We start from the raw sequence: 22,494 nt of genomic DNA, 5'->3' as shown, positions 1-22,494 counted from the left end.
TCTGACATACTTGTTAGAAAATGAACCTCAAAGCTTTAAGGCAACAATGACAGGTCCTGAAGCACCTTTGTGGAAAGAGGCTGTTAATAATGAAATTGAATCCATTATGCAAAATCATACTTGGGAATTGATGGATCTTCCACCAAGTTCTAAACCTCTTGGATATAAATGGATATTCAAGAGAAAAATGAAAGCAGATGGTTCAATTGACAAGTATAAAGCAAGACTTGTTGTTAAAGGTTACAGACAAAAGGAAGGTCTGGACTATTTTGACACATATTCCCCTGTGACAAGAATAACATCAATTCGCATGCTTATTTCTATAGCAGCGTTGTTTAATTTAGAAATACATCAAATGGATGTTAAGACAGCTTTCTTAAACGGTGATCTAAATGAAGAGATCTATATGGAACAACCCGAAGGGTTTGTAGTATCAGGGCAAGAAAAGAAAGTTTGTCAACTTGTAAAATCCCTTTATGGATTAAAACAAGCACCTAAGCAATGGCATGAAAAATTTGATCATGCAATGCTTACTAATGGGTTTAAGATAAACGAATGTGACAAATGCGTCTATGTTAAAAACACTGACCAAGGATATGTCATAGTTTGTCTTTATGTGGATGACATGCTTATCATTGGAAGCAGTCAAAACATGATCAAATCAACTAAGCAGATGCTTAACAAAAGATTTGATATGAAAGATATGGGGGTCGTAGATGTTATATTAGGAATGAAAATGTCACGACCCCAAACTGCCCCTAGTAGTTTGGTGCCGTGATGGCCAGTAATCCGTAATTACCGAAGGCCAACTTACAAAATTCATACACAATCAGAGTATTTATATAGGGGGCTCACAAATGCGGAAGCAATAATTCAACATACAAGTGGTCCATAAGAGCAGTGCATAAGTCAAATGAAATGGCATACATCTTTACATAGCTTTACAACTTGAATACATGAAGAAATGAAGTACAAAATACATATCACATCTTAACGAAAGGGCTTCTCAGCCGACATGTTCAAATACAAAAGCTTCAAGATTGCCGACGTCCTCACTGCCGACATAACATGCATACAAAACACACATCTCGGCGTAGCCGACTTCTAACTTGTTACCTACATATATACATAGGGAGGGTGAGCTTGGATACTCAGTGAATGATATAAGTAATAAAGGGGTAAATGAATGATTTCCAAGGTCCTTGTCAAAACAATACATATATCATAGCTTGTTCAAAACATGGGATGAATCAAGTTCATCAATCAAATCTTGGTCTTTCAAATCTTGCTTGGGATGTTAATAACATCTACATAATACATGGGGTGATGACATTTCGGACAAGACAAGGGAATAATCGACCCGGAATCGATTAGACAAATCCACCCGTTCATAGACCGTCGGTGGGGCCATCCGTTCATAGACCGTCGATGACAGAGATCTCTCAAACATGGTGCTACATGGGCTTAGAGTCCCCTAGCATGGGAGGACTTTCCAAGAATGTCATCAAAACAAAGCTTATACTTGATACACAAAATAGAGATAATCATTCATGCTTGATCAAATACTTTTCTAAAATGAAGCAAGGCTTTGTCAAAACTTTATAACATAACTTTATTAAAAATACCACTCACCTAGTTCTTGGGACGTCGGGATCAAGGCAAAGGTCCAAGTCCTACAAACACATGGCAAAGTCTATTGAACGCACTCTTAAAAACAAGCTTCACATGAATGCAAATGATCTAGGGGAAACATGCTGGAATCATCTAGGGAAAACATGCTGGAAACACCTAGGGAAAACATGCTGAAAACACCTAGGGAAAACATGCTGGAAACACCTAGGGAAAACATGCTGGAAACACCTAGAGAAAACATGCTGAAAATACCTAGGGAAAACATGCTGAAAACACCTAGGGAAAATATGTTGAAAACACCTAGGGAAAACATGCTGGAAACACCTAGGGAAAACATGCTGGAAACATCTAGGGAAAACATGCTGAAAAGACCTAGGGAAAACATGCTGGAAACATCTAGGGAAAACATTCTGGGTACCAACCAGGTCCTGGAATGGATGCACAGAGATGATCTAGGCTAAAACGACCTAGCTGGGTGAACTCAGGAGGTCTTGGCCGAGGTCCCACACCTCTTGGCCGAGGTGTGGTTACCTAGGCTTCAGTATGCAGCTGTCTGCCGAGGTGTTACAAGGTGCCGGCATGGGTGTACCATGGTCGGCCTAGGTGTGCAGTGGTTAGCCTAGGTGTGCATGCAAGATAAACTAACGTGCAAGTGATCATGCAAGGTAGGCCAAGGTGAGATACGATGCTTGGCCTAGGTGTGTGATCTAGGCAAGAGTGGTGTCGGTGATCACACCTAGGGAAATGAAGCCTGGAAATCTGGGTTTCCTCCTTGAAGAACATGAAGAACATGAGCATGAAGAACATGAAGAACATGAATGCTAAAATCATAACTTGTTATTACAAGATCTGGGATTTCATGACATGAGTTCGAAAACATGGACCTGGGTACCCATACTTTGAAAATCATGCAAGAACAAACACAAAAACATGGATCTAGGCATGAGCTTTCGGATCAAAACATGACTTTTCTTGAAGAACACATGAAAACCATTTTCTCTTTCTAAAACCAAACTTCAAAGCAATGCATGGCTTACAAATCATATTCAATCATGCAATGCAATATCATAAACATATAGAACAACAAGAGCGGATCAAGAATCTAACCTTAGAACACGGATCTAACGGTTCGATCTCAAAGAATCAAGCTTGGAAATCCACTCTCTCTCAAGAACTCTTCTCCCTCTTCTAGAGCTTCTCTCTCTACTCTTCAAAACAAGATACAACAAATGAGGGGTTTCTCTCTCTGCCGGCTAACTTAACTCTCAGCTCGGACACGTGGCAACGGTTGGTTGGTTCTCTTCAAAAAGGTGATAGATTGACAAGACAAGGCCCTGACAAGGCGTATCTAGCAAGCTACTCGGAATGGCACTCCGGCAAGTATTGACATCGGCTAACCACAAGACTTCGGCAACTAGGGTGACAATGACCTCGGCTAGGAAGGACAACACTTGACTAAGCTGTGCCACACCTCGGCCTAGATGTGCCACACCTCGGTCTAGGTCATTCCAGTCCCAGAACAAGGTCACTAGGTGCAAGGATTAAGGATCTCGGACGCCTAGGTGATAACATCTCGGCCAATATGCCTAGGTGACGGTGGAGGTCAACCAAAGGGGTTCCAAGATGGTCCAAGGTGTAAGAGGTTCAAAGGTGTGACCTAGGCTTAACATGACCTAGGCTTGACATGACCTAGGCTTAACATGACCTAGGCTTGACATGACCTAGGCTTAGCATGACCTAGGCTTAACATAGCAAGGAAGGAACAAAGCATGCATACAACACTTAGGGAAAACATGATAGCATCAAGACAAGACAAGAACCTTTACCTAGGCAAAACAAGTCCAAGTCTACAAATGCAAGCTTAACAAGACAAAATCATGCAAATGTACATGAACATGACTAAGACATGAATGTGGGTTATTACAGAAAATTACTAAAACATCTGACGGATATGAATTATCTCAATCTCATTATATTGAGAAAATTCTTGATAAATTTATCAAGGATGATTTGAATTTAGCTAGAACACCTGTAGACATCAGTCTTTATTTATCGAAAAATAAAGGTGATGCAGTGTCTCAGTTAAAATACTCCTAAATCATTGGAAGCCTAATGTACCTAATGAATTGTACTCGTCCTGATATAGCTTATGCTATCAGTAAATTGAGTAGGTACACTAGTAACCCTGGAGAAGACCATTGGAAAGCGATCATTCGGGTTCTTAGATATCTAAGATTTACTCGTAATCATGGTTTGAACTTTACTCGATATCCAGCAGTACTCGAAGGTTATTGTGATGCCAATTAGATATCGGATACTAAAGATTCAAAATCCACTAGTGGATATGTTTTTACTCTAGGAGGCGCTGCTGTTTCTTGGAAGTCCACGAAACAAACTTGCATCGCACGATCCACAATGGAATCTGAGTTCATTGCTTTAGACAAAGCAGGTGAAGAAGCAGAATGGCTTCGTCACTTCTTAGAAGACATTCCAATGTGGCCAAAACCTGTGCCAGCTATTTGCATTCATTGTGATAGTCAATCTGCAATAGGCAGGGCACAGAATCATATGTATAATGGTAAGTCACGACATATTCGTCGTCGACATAATACCGTAAGGCAATTGTTGTCAAACGGAATAATCTCAATAGATTATATAAAATCTAAAGAGAATATTGCGAATCCGTTAACAAAAGATTTGACAAAAGAGCTAGTGTATAGTTCATCGCAGGGGATGGGATTAAAGCCTCTTACATAAGAGTCGTCATAATGGTAACCCTACTTATATGACTGGAGATCCCAAGAACTTAGTTCAAAGGAACAACTAAGTTATGTATGGCTCACCAGAAATCACTAAGGGATTAAAAATTCCCTACCCATTCCTATGGTGAGAGTGATATCTGCAACATATGTTGTATGCAGGGGTATAAGGATAAGCTTTGCTTTTAATGATTACTTATATCTTGATTAAGGTATAAAATCAAGACGAGTATAAGGAGATACTCACAATAAGAATCACCTATATGAGTGTTGAACTGGGGCCGGTTCTATGAGAATGAAAAGGCTAAATTCTCTAGAAACACTTATGAAAACCAGGCGCGTTCAAGGCCAAAATGAACACAACAGTGAGAACCATGATGTGTTAGAAGATATTTTGTGTGAAATCTATTGTCTTGGCTTACACAAACGGCTGAACAATTCAAGGCATCGCGTCCATTGGTTAGCCAGTAAGTCCGATAGGTTATCACTAGGGAAGGTTCAAGGCCGAAAACTACCTATCCTGATGCAAGATATATTCGACTTATACTCTTTCGTTAAAGTCTGCATATTGTTGCATTTTCGTTGTCATCAAATTCCATTCATGTGGGGGATTGTTGGAAATGGTAGAAAAATTCTGGGTAAAACCAGAATTTTTTCTCAAGTTTGGTCTATTTTTTAGGTGGGCCCCGAGTGTCGATTTACTCGGGTCAAAGTGGTAACGCGTTCTATGCCGCGTTGTGATTCACGTGGTATATTTGGTTGCGCAAAACCATTACCGAGTGAATGGGAAATTGAAGCCAAAGTGTGCTCCATAAAAATAGAGTTTTAGTGGAAATTCCTTAAGGTTGTAAATTGACTTGTCCCACATTGATTTGGTGGGAAGTTTTGAAAGGGTTTATAAGGCTTGGGTAAGATACTTGGGGTGTGCCCCAAGGGGTACCCAAGTGTTTTAGAGGGAGAGGTTATGGGCAAAATGGGCTAGACCCATTGGACCCAAAAATCACCACACACACGCGCGCGAGCCGCCGCCGAATTTTTGGTAAAATCCAAAATTCAAATTAAACTGATTTGGATTTTTTGTACATCCAAACAGGGCCCTTCCCGTTTTCAAACAGAAATAAACTAGTTTGGAATTAGTGCACACCCAAACAGGGCCCTTCCCGTTTTTTGCTATCTGTTTGAATTATTAACAGATTCAAATCTGTTTGAATTCAAAACCAATAGGTATCATACCTGTTCAATTTAAAACCAAGAGCCACCTTTACATCTATAAATAGGACCACCCTTATTTGATGTTTTTAATTCAGAAATTTCGTATTTTCACCTCTGCTTATTCTATTCTTCATTTTGTTGCATTTTATTTCTTAAAGAAAGAGTGTAAACACTTAGTGTGTTCGTAAGGCAAACAATTTCCAGTGCTGCTATTGTTTGTGGTAGATCATTTCATCCTGGGAGATAGACGTCCAAATTCTGAAAGCACCGTGGAGAGGACGAATCTGTCTTAAGGACACAGTATCAAACACTGGACTTGATCAGAAAATAATTCGAACAAATTAAATCAAGTAAGTTATTTAATTTATTTTCAGTGTTATTTTTATTTATTAAAATCAAATTTAAAATTTGTTTTTGTAACAAAATAAAATCTGTTTTTATTTATTTATTTTTATTTCGAGTTTGATTTTTGTAATCAAACAAATTCTCTCATTTTCTTTATTTCTTTAAATTCTAATTGTTGTTGTGTACACAATAGAATTAAATCTTTTAAATACAGTGAAGATTGTTCGACATTTTCATTGTCTTTGGATATTCAAAATGTTGCCTCGAAACAGAAGAGAGCCTGTGTGTTTGCAGGCATTGCCGAATCAGCAACCTATATAAACCGAATAATATTAAACATTATGAAAAAAATATTATGAAATGTTTTATCCTTTGATTAGTGTTGTATGTATAAACCAAAGGTGGAAAAAATTTCATGATTATTTTCATGATATTATTGCCAAATAATAAACCTATATAACAAGCCATTGGAAAAGCTCTAAAATGTTCATCACCTTCAAATTTTCATGAGAAATGTGTATATATTGATCTTTTTTATGGCACTATATGGAATCCTTGAAGCCAAATTAAGATTTAGCTTCCTCAAGATATTAATCCAAAATTTTACTACATTTTTCAAAAAGAAAAAAAGAAAAAGCAATTTCAATGCAGTCCTAAATATTTTTGTTAGTCATCGTAAAAATAAAAAATAAAAACCCAAACAAACAAACAAAATTCATAAGATGATTTCAATCATTCGAATGCTTGGTTTATAATAAAATTGATGATGAAAATGGACTACAACATAAAAAGTTATTGGGTAAATTACAAACACACCCCTGAATAAATTACTTTCTGTAATTTTAGAAATTACATTATGTCCCCTAAGATTTTTAATTTCATAACAAATAAGTCTTTTTATTAATAAATTATCAAGTTAATTAACAGTTTTTAATAATGTTAAAATTTTATTTCAATTAATAATTCAAATAATTTTATTATTGTATAAGTAAATAAGTAGAAATTTCACTTTTTAAATTAATTCTATTAAATAAAAAATTATAACAAAGATGTATTTGTTATTTTTCAAACCACAAAAGGCAATTCATATTGTAAGCAAACCTCAAGGGGTGTATTTGTAATTTATCCAAAGTTATTTAAGTAATATAACTTACAATAATATATATATTTACAAACCAAATAAAATAAAAAAGATTTTTTATTTTCTTATTTCAACTTGTCTAAGCAAAATTGAGAGTAAAACTCATTGACATAATGTGATATTTTGATTTTTTTTAAAACACTTTTTTAGCCAATTTAAAATATAAGACGAAACCCTTATTACTTGAACAACACAATACTTTTAAGAGATTTTTTTTAAGGCCCCTGATATTAAGATTTTATAGTATAAAGGACATCTGATATTTTGATAATGTCTAAGGTCTCTCAATTTGATTTAGAGAAATTTCATTCAGAGAAATTCTATTCAGAGAAATTCTGGATCAGAGAAATTTATGTTTCTCTCCAGAGAAATTTCTAGATTATGTAAAGAACTAATACCTATGGTTTTTAACACACACAAAAAATTTGGGAGAGGGCAAAACAACAACAACACCACCAGCACTGATGCAAAGAGAAATGTGCACACCAGACAAATCATACACAAAATTATTGCACTGAGTACAACCAAGAAACAAAATTCGGTTCTTTTGAAATTTCTCTGAGTTTAAACTAGAGAAACCCAGAGAATTTCTTTGTTCACAGAGAAATTCTCTAGACTCACTTCAAGAAATGTGCACACTAGACAGGTCATACACAAAATTATTGCACTGAGTACAATCAAGAAACAAAATTCTGTTCTTTTGAAGTTTCTCTGAGTTGAGAATTTCTCTGGACTCACTTCAACCCAGAAAATTTTTCTCAAAACCAGAGAAATTTCCCTCACTAACCCAAAAAAATTCACTCAAATCAGAAAAATTTCCCCTTTCCAAATCACTCAACCCAGAGAAATTCACAACTCAGAAATTTCATTTTCTGTCACCATTCGAATTCGACCACTTAGCTTGCTTCATTTTCTCAAGCTGAACCTGAGTATCCTTGAACAGCTGCATCCCCTTAACCTTCAAATCTTTAGCGAATTGCATACTCTACTTCTTCAATTCAATCATCTGCCTTTGCTTCTCCAATTCCTCATAAAATATAAGTCATCCACCACTGGAGACAGCCGTTTCTAAGGAAACACCACCGGCTGGACCACCAGCCCTGGCGACGGCTACTGGTACACCAAAGGCATCACCGACGGCGGAGAATGAGCCTTTTTGGCCGGTGTGGTTGTAGATCCAATCAAGTAATCAAGGTAGGGGAAGAAGGACCAAGAGCTAGTGACTAATCCATTAGATTCAGAAACCCTAAACCTTCTTTCAAGCACACCTTGTTCTTGTGGATCAATTCAATCACCTCCGGAGACGCGTTCTTCATGTCGCCTCGGACTTGGTAGCGATCGAAGTACACCGGCACATGTATTGCCTCTATGACCTGCTCGACGGCATTGGTGACCAGAGGTCCGATTCCGTTGTCGAAAATCAGAGTGATGGCTCTCAGAGCGCCATCTCTAGGTCAGGGCATGTACGTTACAGATCATGATGGTGATCGAGTACGGAGTTGTTTGAAGATGGATGTGAATCGACAAGCCATTCATGTAGAGGACTTTGATTCAATTTTTGATTAGATTTCTTGGCAGAATCAGAGAGGTCTAAAAATGGAGAAGTTGTGAGAGAGAGAGAGAGAGAGAGAGAAATGAGTTTTGATTTGGTAGAGTCAAATTTGTCTGTGATATATGGGTGTAATGTTGAGGGACCTTAGACATCACAAAATAAAATTGTGGATCTCTTTCATTACTAAAAATTGGAGAGGGACTTTAGACTAATTTTTCCTACTTTTAAATTAGGGTAAATTACAAACACATCTTCTGAGATTTACTTAAATTACAAATTATTTCCTATGGTTTTAAAAACTATATTATGCCCCCTAAGGTTTCTAATTTCATAACAAATAGGTCCTTTTATTAATAAATCATCAAATTAATTATTAATTTTTAATAATGTTAAAATTTTATTTCAATTAATAATTCAAATAATTTTATTATTGTATAGGTGAATAGTTAGAAATTTTACTTTTTCAATTAATTTTGTTAAATAAAAAATTCTGACAAAGAGATATTTGTAATTTTCTAAACCACAGAGAACAATTCGTATTTTAAATAAATTTCATAAGGTGTATTTATAATTTACCTTTTAAATTAAAATTAAAATTTATATTTTTTAAATTTAACAGCATATCCATCTAGTCGACAGACACTATTCGTCGAATATATATGGTTGGGCCAGCATATGTACTTGGGCCGTGCTCCTGTCCTCAAGTGAATCGGTCACTTGGGGAATTTCTTTCCATTAGCTGATATAATTTTATTTTAGTAGACCATACACATTTGGGGTTTGATTCTGTTTGCACCTAAAAGGTGGGTTGTTTGAGGTATCTTAAATAAGTATATTTTTTGACTTTTTAGATTAAAAAGTTGAGAAAAAAATATGATTGTTTGGGTTAATTTTTTGACTTTTTATGAAAAAATGTGTATTAAAAAATTGTATAAATTAGTGTATAGGGGAAGATTAGGATTGAGAGTTGTGCAGCCATACTTTCTGGAAGTGGAATTGATGCTAAGTAATGATTGCTTACTTTTCGAGCATTGCACTGTATGGTTTTGTTCGGCCCGTGGGGGCCATCACGGGTCCTATTTTGATAATCTAAACTGTTCAATGTGTAGAACTCGTCGAGTACTATATGTCTATAAAAAATCACATTGATCAGATATCGATAGCTATCTGATCAGATTTGTTTTTTTTTCAATCGTTAATTATAACACCATTATCTTTTTTGTACAAAACTGATTTGATTATGTAGTTATCGATATCCGATCAATGTGATTTTTAACAGACATATAGTACTCGATGAGTTCTACACATTAGAACGGTTCAGATTATCAAAACGGCACCCATGATGAGCCCCCACGGGCCGAACAGCAGTGTGTGAAAGTTGCACTCAAATCGTGCAATTTTTTCTTAACAAACGCATCAATAGAGCTGAACATGTCAGATTTTGAGTTGTAATTTTGTATGAAAAATTAATTTATTATTATTTTTTTGGGTGAATAGTGATAATTTTTTAACTTTTTGAGTAACTTTTTGACTTTTTGACTTTTTGGGAACATGCCAAACTTGACCTATACTTAATTAAAATTTTGAAAATTTAGTTCCTATTATATCTTAATATAAATTTATTAATAAGAATAATACACATTAAATCTTAAAATAAATATTTTTTTTTCTCATAGTATACTTTAATCACTCATATGTGTTCTTGATAGTCAAGTCTTTTCATCTTCTTTCGTAAGTTTCAATTATTTTCTCTTTATCTTTCTCACTCACTCCAATACTCTAATTATCTTATCAAAACTCATTATTATCATCAATATCATTGTTTGTTATTGTGTTGTTATTTACAAATATAAAAAAGTTTAAACAATCCAAATCTTAAATATTGTACAAAAGATTAAAATTCATAACTTCTAATACAAAATCTATAGCTTTAATTTCGTTCAATAGGTACTTGAACATATATGCAGTGCGGCGGGAGCGTGTGCACACTCAAAGGTTTTATGAATTTAAACCAAAATATTTTTAAAAAAAATAAATAAATAAATAAAACGAACTTTCAGCAATGCAAATGAGTTTCAGGTACCTACAATTGTTAATGTACACTAAACCTAACCCACTAACCTAACCCACTACATCCACCCCACTAAACCTAACACACTTACCATCTCCACTACCACCCACCACCTCCACTACCATCCACTACCACCACTCACTAACCCAAACCCTCTCCAATATAATGCCACTCTGATTTGTAATACAATACATCAAAATACACAACAATCTTGTAATCAATAATATACATCAATTTATTTTACATGGTATCAGAGCTATAGGTTAAAGATCTTGGTGTTCTTCGCCTTCCGGCGGGCGGCAACCTTGCCTTGACCGCCCGCCGGATCTCAACCAATTCAAACCTCCCTCTCCCTCTCGGTACCTCACTGAAACACACCACCATTGCCTTCACTCGACCCACACCCACACCCATCTGTCCCAAGCTCTTACTTTTGTTTTGCTGGGATGGCAAAAATACCTTTGCTGCAGCAAGCTCCCCACCGCCGGTTTCCGATGGCACTTGTCGGGAACACCGCCGCTCTCATCCGCCTTCTGCCGCCGCTGGCGTTGGTGTTGAGTCTGGGTTTTCTTTCTCCGAAACATCTCAGATCTACGTATGATGGTGCTGATTCTCGCTTTTTCCCTCTCTCTACCGGCCCTCGCCGCCGAGCCTTCCTGTCATGTCTTGCCTCCACAGGTTGAACCCACGTCGTTGAAGAACGCTCCAACGACTTCTCTGCGCCTTTCGAATTTCTCTTTCACCGAATCATTATTTGGATCCATTTCCACGGCTTTCCAAAATCCTTCGTCGATGGCATCCCTGTAGTTCCCCTGTGCATAATACGCACCTCCCAGCCGACTGTCTGCCTTGCTATAACTTGGCTTCATTTGGTATGTTCTATTCTAATATATTATATTATTATAATATTATATTGGCCATTATAATATTCAGCTGGTTTTGCACCCAGCTGGTTTTGCACACACCCATCCTTTTTTTTCTTTTTTTTTAACTCAATCTTCACTTTTTTTTTTTCTTTTCCTCCACTTTACACCACGCCGTCGGCTACCACTATTCCTTTTATTTATTTTATTTTATCTTTCCTCTTAAAATTAAAAAAAAAAAAAAAAAAAAAAAAAACAATCACACATTCTCACCCCTTTTTCTACATGTCCTTCCTACCATCCGGGTTGTACACAACACATTTGTTTTATTCATATCCGGGGCTCAATCCGGATCACAATTTTACACAAACAAAAACAACAACAACCAAAAAAAAAAAAAACAAAAAAAAAAAAAACAAACAAAAAAAAAAAAAAAACAAAACAAAACCACGACATTCCTCGTTCCACAACTCATTTTATTCATGTCGGGGGCTCACCCCGATCCCCATTTACACCACAAAAAAAAAAAAAAAAAAAAAAAACAACACGACAACGGCTTTGTTTTCTTTTCTGCAGCCGGCCACCCACCGACCTCACTTCTTCGCCTATTCCGCCGGTCTTTTCTTCTTGCCTCCGTCCTGGGCGGCCCTTGACGGTGCTGCCTCCATGTTTCCCACTCCACTGGGCACGATCACTCCACTCAGCTCCTCTACTGCAGCATATGGCGGCCCTCCAAATCGGAACATCACGGTGGCCTTCCGCTTCAACTCCTTGTTTTCTGCCCTTAGCACGCTTATCTCTGCTCGCGCATCCTTATACATGCGTTGGAGCAGAGCCAGCTGGGAGTTTAATTGCTGCACCTCATTTGTCCTACTCTGCAGCCGGTGCGACAAGTTTGTGACCGCCGTCATGGACTCCACACATGCCTTCAAAGTATACTGATTAGCCTCCACATCCGTTTGCACTGCCATTTTTTGCTCCACCGACTGCATCGGAAAGTTCAACGGAGCAAACCCAGTGGTGTTTGGTTGAGGTTCACGGGACACCGCACCAGTTCTCTCTTCTGTGGACTCGTTGAGGTCGGGAAAGAGGGTGAGCAGCCCGCGGGACGACGAAGCCATTTTCTGGGCAACAGCAACAGAGTGTTACAGACTATCTCTCTCAGCAAAACGACCTCTCTTTCTCAGCAAAATGAAGAATTTTTCAGAGGTTTCTCTCAGTTTTTCTGTCTCAGTTTTTGCCTCCTCCGCTTCGGTTTATAAAGACCATGACACAGAGCCAGCCACGCGCATCGCGCGCCTTTTGACGCCGACAACCTGGCACGCCTTTTCATGGCACGCCTTTTGATGCATATGGCACGCCTTTTGATGGCACGCCTTTTGAGGGTTTGGCCACACCTTTTGAGGGCACGACTTTTGAGGGCTCGATATCTATCTACATGTATATTTTTTGGGCAGCCTATCTACACACTCATACAGTGTCTTCTACCCCGGTCAGCTTGGCGCACTCCCTAAGTCGCCCCCTTGGTGCACCACCACAATTTTCTACAACGGTCCGACATGACCCCGTAAACTGTCTGCTACAACGGTCCGACATGACCCCATAAACTGTCTTCTACATCGGTCTGACACGACCACACAGTGTCTTCTACAACGGTCCGACATGACCCCGTAAACTGTCTGCTACAACGGTCCGACATGACCCCGTAAACTGTCTTCTACAACGGTCCGACATGACCCCGTAAACTGTCTTTTACAACGGTCCGACATGACCCCGTAAACTGTCTTTTACAACGGTCCGACATGACCCCGTAAACTGTCTGCTCCAACGGTCCGACATGACCCCGTAAACTGTCTTCTACAACGGTCCGACATGACCCCGTAAACTGTCTTTTACAACGGTCCGACATGACCCCGTAAACTGTCTTTTACAACGGTCCGACATGACCCCGTAAACTGTCTGCTCCAACGGTCCGACACGACCACACAGTGTCTTCTACAACGGTCCGACATGACCCCGTAAACTGTCTGCTACAACGGTCCGACATGACCCCGTAAACTGTCTGCTACAACGGTCCGACACGACCATACCGTGTCTCCTATCCTGTTTTGTTTTTTTTTATTTATCAGTTTACTTTTCTGTTTTGTTACTCTCTTCAAACTCAAGTTGGTTAGTTCCTATCCTCCTTGAGTTTGAGGGGGGCTGTTAATGTACACTAAACCTAACCCACTAACCTAACCCACTACATCCACCCCACTAAACCTAACACACTTACCATCTCCACTACCACCCACCACCTCCACTACCATCCACTACCACCACTCACTAACCCAAACCCTCTCCTATATAATGCCACTCTGATTTGTAATACAATACATCAAAATACACAACAATCTTGTAATCAATAATATACATCAATTTATTTTACACAATGATGAATTAGGATTGTACTAATTAGTCAATTGAAATGATTTTCCCAAACAGTGTAATTTTAGGTTTTTGATTTGTTTATTATTTAGGTATATCATAAATCACGATTTTATTTAAAAGGTAATTTGTGAAAAAAATATAAGATATATTAAAAATAAATTATAACTCTAAATAATTTATTAGAAAGTATTAAAAAATTGTCTTGAATAATATTTTAGATACAAATAGAATCCCACACTAGGGTTGAACGGATAACCGTTAAAACCGAATCAATTGTCTGACCTAACCAAACCAAAAGGTTCGTGGTCTACTTTGATTTTTTTTATCAATAATATTTGGGAGCTTTAATTTAAGAGTTCTAATAGTGGATCTCACGTGATGATGTGATATTTTAGTTTTTTTTTTTTTTTTTTATCTTTTTATTTGACACCTCACTAGAGCTCATGTTATAACTCTAGTATTAGAGCTCTCTATCACTATCTTTTTTTATTGGATTGATAGTTTATATTTTGTAATTTTATTAGTTACGATTTGGCCCACGATTCTAAAAAAAAGTATACTAAAATGGACTAAACCGCACCGAATAAGAATTCATTTATCCACGTGTGTCAATCAAACAAGAAACAAAGAATAAAGCTTCGTCGCTCGAATTTTCTCCCCTTAATCCCCCGAATGTCGTTTTGGGCATTCTGTTTTTTTTTTTTTCTTTTCTTTTTCTTCTTTAACGAGTCTGAGACAGAGGGAGAGGGAGAGGGAGGGAGAGGAAGAGAAAGAGGAAGAGGGAGAGAAGAGAGGGAAGCAACAGCTCCGACCGCCTCCAAACGCCGTCGTCGCAGCAGCAGCTCTGATCGCCGATCGTCAGCTCATCGCAGACCGTTCGTCGCAGCAACAGCCCGTCGCCCGTCACAACCCGTCAGCTCGTCGCAGCTCCGGCCCCGCCTCCGCTTCCTCCTCCCCCTGTGGTTATGGTCCCCTCCAGTCCTCCTCCTCCCTCCTCCTTTCTCCTCCTCCTCCTCCTCATTCCTTCTCTTCTCTTCTCCTTCTCTGCTTCTGGAAAAAAAAATAAAAAAAAATAAAATTAGGGGGATTCGGGGGAGCTCGAATGAGCTCCCTAGCATTACTCAGAAACAAAAATGATAGAGATCTAAAAATTTTACAATAAAGCTTGAGGGCTCGAAAATTCCAAGCTCGATTGCCCTGAGATTGAAAACGACATCGTTTTCAATTTTTTTTTTCCTCTTCTTAAACAGGGAGAAGAGAAAAGAGAGAAAGGAGAAAGGAGAAGCGAGAAGGGAGAAGAGGGAGGAAGAGAGAAGAGCAATGGCGTGATGGTGACAACGGAACGACGGGCTGTGTGATGGCAACGACGAGACGACGGGCTGTGTGTGTGTATACACAGATCTGTGTATACACACAGAGCAATGGCGATGGGTGACGGAGTCGGCTTCTTCCTCTTCTCTTTCTCCTCATCTTCTTTCTTTGTTCTTCTCTCTTCTCCTCATTTTTTTTTAAATTTTGATTTTGATTTTTTTGATTTGTGTAGATTTGGTGATTTGTGAGATTTTTTTGAGTTTTTAAGAAAAACAAATTTATTGGTGATCTGTTCTTAGCTTTGGTGATATGTTCTTCTCTATATCTGTTCTTAGCTTTGGTGATATGTTCTTCTCTATATCTCTGCAAATTGGTGATTTATTGGTGATCTATTTTGAGTTTGTTTGTTAAATTTTTTTGTTAATTTTTTTGAGTTGTTGATTTTGAGCTCTAGAGCAGCAGAGTAGAGGGGGGGAAGGGAGAAGAGAGGGAAGGAAGAAAAGAGTGAAGGAAGAAGAAAACGAGAAAAATAAGAAAAATAATAATAATAGTAATCAAATGACGTCGTTGAAAATTTGGGACAATCAAGCCCCTATCCATTCGGACTACGTAGCACGTCTGAAATTTTTATTAAAAATTTTATCAAATATTTTATATGAATGCAAACATTCATAATAAACCCACGTTAGTGTCACACACTCGTATAAGAAATTTAATAAAAACTTTGATATAATTTTTACTATATTCACACACGGTAAAAACAGTTCTCTCTATCTTCCTTCTCTCTCGCATCATCAACCACTCTCTCTCTCTCTCTTCTCTGCCAACAATGGTTGGGTTTCTCTCGACTTATGGTTTCTGCATCAAAATCGATCCATCATCACGTCATTCATTCTATCTCCATTATCGATTCATCATTCTCTCGCACCCTCCTCTTACCATCATTCATCTGAATCAGGGAACGCACACTCATTGACTCGCACGGATTTCTTCACTCTCATCGCTGAGAAGTTGATGTTCATGTAGCTAATTCGAGACGAAACTAAGGTAATTTCAAGTTCTTATTCAAATGAAAACCTTAATTTTGCATTTTAAAACCATAATTTATTTGGAGAAATTAATCGTTTTATGGTTATGATATATATATATATATATATATTGGTAGAATAAAAAGAAGATAGTAGTGAAAAATACAAGCCCAATTTCATTGGAATAAAAAGAATTTGAATGTCCAATTTCACCCCTACCCCACACACCTTTGTTGTGCTTCTTTACAACTCCTCGAAGAACTGGTTTTTTAACTCAAAATTCTTGCAACTTTTTTATGTTTTCTGTAGATTAGCACAATCCATGATTTGTGAGTTATCTGAAGTGATCGAAAGAATTTGCATTCCAGTCTCACCGATAGAGAGAGAGAGAGGGAGGTAAGAAGGAATTGATACTCGGTCTATAATATCGATATATTTGTGTTCATTTAGTTATTTTATCGAACAGTTGGTGCTCGAGAGAACTTTGTGGTTTTGTATGTTAATGGAGAAATTCAAGCTAGAAATGGAGTGATGTTGGGGGATGTCAGAAGAAGATTTACTCTCACCTTGTTCTCTGTTACTCTTCGTACCCATTTCAATTCAAAATGTCTTAATCCAATCCAATTTAACTTGAGCCCCCCTTCTTACTCTACTGGAATTGTTACAAGCCCTTTGAGATCTCCTGGGTTCACAATCTTTCTTTCATCATTTACTTCCTCAGTCTTCAAAAATCGAAATGTTGATGGTGACAATAGTGAAAACAGTGAATTTGATGATGATGATGACAACCCAGATGGACAACTTGGTTTCCGAGATCAGGGTCTTGCCCCAAATGTAGCAACCATTTTGGATATTTTACAGGACCCAGGAAGCAATAGACCTCAAGTGAAAAACAAGCTCGAGCAGTGTAATGTCACTGCCTCATCGGATTTAGTTGTGGAGGTTCTTTCTCGGGTGCGCAATGACTGGGAATCAGCATTCACTTTCTTTCTCTGGGCTGCAAAACAGCCGAATTATGCACCTTCATTGCGTGAATACCACTTGATGATTTCAATTCTCGCAAAAATGAGAAAGTTTGACACTGCTTGGGCCTTGGTTGATGAAATGAGGGGTGGTAGGACTGATCAATCTCTTGTGACTCCTCAGACGTTGTTGATCTTGATTAGGAGATACTGTGCTGTACATGAGGTTGGGAAGGCTATAAACACTTTCTATGCTCATAAACTGTTCAAATTTGATGTTGGGATGGAGGAATTCCACAACCTTCTTTCCGCCCTATGTAGGTACAAAAATGTGAAAGATGCGGAGCATATGCTCTTCTGCAACGAAAATGTTTTCCCAATTAATACCAAGAGCTTTAACATTATTCTCAATGGATGGTGTAACATTATCTGTAGTCCACGTGAGGCAAAGAGAATCTGGAGGGAGATGAATGACAGAGGTGTTGCACACGATGTCATATCGTATTCAAGTATCATTTCTTGCTATTCAAAATCCAGTAACCTCCATGAGGTGCTTAAGCTTTTCAACAAGATGAAGGCACTTGATATTGCTCCTGATAGGAAAGTTTACAATGCAGTCATTCACGCTCTTGCTAAAGGCAGGCGTGTGAAGGATGCTTGCAATCTCTTGAAAACAATGGAAGAAAAGGGTATTGCTCTGAATGTTGTGACTTATAACTCACTTATCAAGCCTCTCTGCAGGGCCCGCCAAGTAGATGAAGCCCGAGAGGTCTTCCATGAGATGTTACAGCGTGGTCTATCCCCTACCATTCGTACTTACCATGCCTTCTTTCGTATTCTAAGAACTGGGGAAGAAGTGTTTGGACTCTTGGAAAAGATGACTAAGATGGGCTGTCATCCAAACAATGATACTTGCATCATGTTGATTAGAAAGTTTTGTCGATGGCGGCAACTCAATAATGTCCTCAAGCTGTGGAGTGAGATGAGCAAGTATGGCGGCCCTGACCGAAGCTCATACATTGCATTGATACATGGGCTCTTTTTGAATGGAAAGTTGGAGGAAGCATATAAATATAACGAAGAAATGAAAGAAAAGAAGTTTTTGCCGGAACCAAAGTTAGATGAGATGCTTCAGACTTGGAAGTCAGGTAAACAAATTGCAAACTATGAGGTGATAGATTCAAAAGACAATCAAGTGGATCTGAGTCAGTCAGGCAATGAAAGCAGGGGGACCTCCAGGAAGTTTGATAGGGAAAGAGATTTTCTACGACAACCTGAAACTAGAAATTTTGTGAGAGAGCGGGGATTTTCTTTATGGAAGCACTAGCTTTGCAGTGTTGATGATAAATCTTATTGTTTCTATAATCATGACTGGCTACTGCTCGCAAATTATTGACTTCAAGTGGTCCTGATGACTCTATACAGGTGCATGACTTTTTGTTTATTAATCATGTTTACTACAGGACTCCTGCCATTTGTTCCTACTGTTACAAATGATGTTATCTGTATTGAATCAAATAACATTTTGTGAAATCTGAAAATCGATTTACAATGCTCTCTTGATTTTACGTCCATGCTTGCATAGTTGGAAAGAAAGTACGAACACATGCATGTGTGCATACATTTGTATATATTACATATATATACACATACCTTAACAGCTTTCAGATTTTTGATTTCCTAGTGTTAGTGATTTATCATAAAATTGACCTGATTTGCATGGTTTGATGCAAGTGAATTGCGATTATTTCTAGTGTATCACCTATAGTCGGTGATGCAGAAATAGTAGATAAGATGCTCAAGAAAGAGCAAGCTTAAAGCATAAAAGATAGATTGGTTGAATCTCAAGATAGAGCCCACTTTGTACATTTGGAAATCAAGTTTTGATTGAGTTAAATGTTGCTGGTACCCTTGTGCCAAAGATACTTGAGTAATTTCAAGAATACATAGGATATAGTGGTTGCATGTAGGTTGTAGCTTGGATCAAATTATGTAATTTGGTCTTCATATGTGGTTTTTAGTTGGTTTAGATAGGTTGTAAAGGACTAATTCTTAAGTTTCTAATTTGAAGCCAAAGTCCTATTAAAATGAAGATTGCTCATATAGATAATAATGTAATGCTTCCTAATCAAGAGAAATCAGTCAAGATTTGTTAAGGCTTTAGGAGCCCCTTTTGGATTGTGTTCTTCAATCTAAGCCCAAGGTGTAATTCGTAAAAGACCTATGAGTAGGTTCTTCTCTTTTCTGAGATTTCTGCACTTCGATACCTGCAACTGGATCTTTTCAAATCCTTTTTTGAGCATTTTTATCTAATCAAATTCCTTTCCTCCCAAGTAATTAACCGTAGGACCATAAAACCATGATAATTTCAAAGTTACACATACTCTTCACAGCCCTAGAACAGCCCAAACTTTTGCCTTTAATTAAGCCTCCAAACCTGTTCGGGAAGACGGTTGAGCTAAAATAGCAAAAGACAAAATAAGCTAAAATAACCAATAAGACAAAATGTCACATTCTACCCATAATTATTTTGCTTTTTTTCTCACAACCATCAAATCAACTACCCAAAAAAAAAAAAAGCCAACCAACTTCCCAAATACAACTTTTTTAGCCAAGATAAAAGAGTAAAAAAGCCAACTAAAATAGCCAACTTCCCAAACAAGGCCTCTTTAAATTAAACGATTGAAAACCCTTTGAGAACCCATGTTTTTTCCAAACTTTAGCCAAAGACTAATTAAATTCTGCCCTAAAAAAGTCCCTACTATGCTGGCCTGTGTCACCATCAGACATTTAGGTATGTATAGAATGTGTATCTGTGTAGATAAATTCTCAGACCTTTGGTTTTGTACAGATATTGAGCTGTTTTAGGCCATTCATTTGAGCCAAATGTCTTGAAATTGTTCTTTTGTCTCTAGCGGTACCTCTTTCTTTTACACAACTAAGATGGAAAAAAATTACAGAGAGAATACATCATGTGAAGACTTAAATTCCCAAATCAAAGCTAGTTTTTTCTGGATGACATGGTACTATTCCCCAAACTGTTAGACCTTAGAATGTTAGAATGAAAAACTAGCAGTTGAAGCAATGAAATATAGAAAATTTAATCAATGTAATGATTCAATTTTCCCTGGTATTGTCATTGATGAAGGTTTTTTTTTTTTTTTTTTTTTTTTTTTGAACGAAAAAAAAGAAAGAAAGCTTTGTGGTGTCATCATAGCCTCCGCGGGCCCTGGCCCCGGGATAGCCGGTTGCCAGCCAGATTTAACCCAACCCATTGGAAGGGACCCACCACCAAGGCATCAATGGAGCTCAACAGGTGTCGAGCGGAGTACAGGACAAGCTCTCAACAGAGATCTCATTGCACCCCCCAGGAATCGACCCTGGCTTAGTGCTGAGGAATGCGTTGCATTCTCCACCAAGCCACCAACCCTAGTGGTTATTGATGAAGGTTCAATTAGAGTTTGAATTGTTTGTGGTGTTGCTACCAGTATTGTCAATATTAGATGACACAAATTATGATGCATAAACTATCAAGTCATCTTCCCTAGATTTGTAGGCCCTTGTCGTAGACTTGCAAGGTGTGTTTCGTTTGTGTTTTGAGGTAAATTTTTAAAAAAAAATTATTTGGAGAAAGAGTTTAGAAATTTGTTTGGTTGTATATTTTGAAAATAATTTTAGAGTTTGGGAGTTTGGGATAATTTGATATTTTGTTGTAATTGAGTAAATGTATGTGAGAGAAAAAGTGATTGAAAAAGAGAGAGGAGAGATAAAAAGTGATTGATTGATGTGTCATAGAGAGAGAAGTAATTTTAGAATTTTTTTGAGAAAATTTATAACCAAATATGTTTTTGAAAATTTTCTTCCAAAAACATGTTTCAAAACATAAACCAAGCACACCCGCAATGTTTCTTTTAAGCCTAGGCGAGACCCTATTTGTGTTGCTTGAACACTTTGCCATCTCAAGGATTCATCTTGAGAAGGCCTCAAGTCTTAGTTCTCTAGGATTCCTTGTGCAATTTCTGTAACGCCCTCAAAATAAAAACATTAAACCCAACAATGAGACATGCATTAATATGTAAAAGCTCCACACTCTTCCATTATACATCAAAGTTTCATACAAAAGTATTACATGTTAACAACAAAAGCAAAATGCCTTACAGGCTTACAGCTTTCCAAGTTAACACTTGGTTACAACAAAGAGTTCTAACTCGTTTACACATAAAGCCCTTGGCTTGAAATTACATGTAATACTTCAAAAAGATAACGACAATAGTGTGCCCGCCTCTAGCCTCCCAAGCTATGTCCTTGGAGGTGGCATGCTACCTGTACCTGAAAATGATATTCCCATATAGGGTGAGCCACAGCCCAGTAGAAATACACTAAACCAACCATGAACAATGACTAAAATATTAGCAATTGATAGATGGCCAACACTGATACATTCACATAAATCACATATTTATGTCATACGACTTACGAGTCCAAGTTACCTTTCATTTTCCCTTTTTCAACGGATAGGCATATAAGCACCACCCACATTCTAAACAGATATGTATAATAACAATATCCACATTCTCAGATAAGCAAATAAGCTATATCCACATTCTACAACAGATATGTATAACAACAATATCCACAGATAAGCATATGAGCTCTATCTTCACTTTACTAGACAAGCATATGAGCTGTATCTACGGAGTTCATCCCCTATCTTCTCCCAACACTATCCGGTTTAGAGGTACATCCCCTATCTTCCCCTAAACCGCGGAGTACATCCCCCATCTCCTCCTCTACACATAACGTATACAAACACAATGGTTCTATATACAATCACTCGATACATACAGTTAATGTATTCTATCAACCGTCAAGTTCCATGACACATTCCATTGATTAGTTTCCGTTTGCCTAATCATCATGCATTGTCTACAACAATCACGACTATCCTCCACTGATAGCCCAAAGCAGTTATTTCTAAACAGAAAATAAATGCACAATGGATATTCAATCAACATTTCATTTCCTCATTTCTTACAATTAATTATCCCAATTAATTAAACAATGTAATTAGGTTGTTATCCACAATTACCATTTCAACCCTTAGGTCCCATTTTCATCAATGATTCAACATTTATTCCATTTCTCTACTCCAATCATGCATCTAGGTTTATTATGAATAAAACCCCAA

At 37.7% G+C, this 22,494-nt stretch overlaps 1 protein-coding gene across 3 annotated transcripts; it reads left to right on the top strand.

Moving 5' to 3' along the window:
- Positions 1–16,026: 16,026 nt before the first annotated feature.
- LOC114278395 (Tetratricopeptide repeat (TPR)-like superfamily protein) lies at positions 16,027–21,004 on the top strand. Of its 3 annotated transcripts, none has more exons than XR_014348333.1 (3): positions 16,056–16,363; positions 16,654–18,731; positions 20,501–21,004. XR_014348333.1 is itself a non-coding variant. In XM_028220413.2 (2 exons), the coding sequence occupies exon 2, from the start codon at positions 16,876–16,878 to the stop codon at positions 18,631–18,633; it is 1,758 nt and encodes a 585-aa protein (XP_028076214.2). In that variant the 5' UTR covers positions 16,027–16,363; positions 16,654–16,875; the 3' UTR covers positions 18,634–18,861. The 3 variants fall into 3 exon arrangements, 1 of the variants encoding a protein (XP_028076214.2); XR_014348332.1 differs by having other exon boundaries at positions 20,497–21,004; XM_028220413.2 differs by lacking the exon at positions 20,501–21,004 and having other exon boundaries at positions 16,027–16,363; positions 16,654–18,861.
- Positions 21,005–22,494: the final 1,490 nt, after the last annotated feature.

The sequence above is a fragment of the Camellia sinensis genome, chromosome 13 (genome assembly GCF_055761805.1).
Source record: "Camellia sinensis isolate YWXY chromosome 13, ASM5576180v1, whole genome shotgun sequence".
NCBI classification, from domain to species: Eukaryota; Viridiplantae; Streptophyta; class Magnoliopsida; order Ericales; family Theaceae; genus Camellia; species Camellia sinensis.
This window is presented reverse-complemented; position numbering and strand designations above follow the sequence as displayed.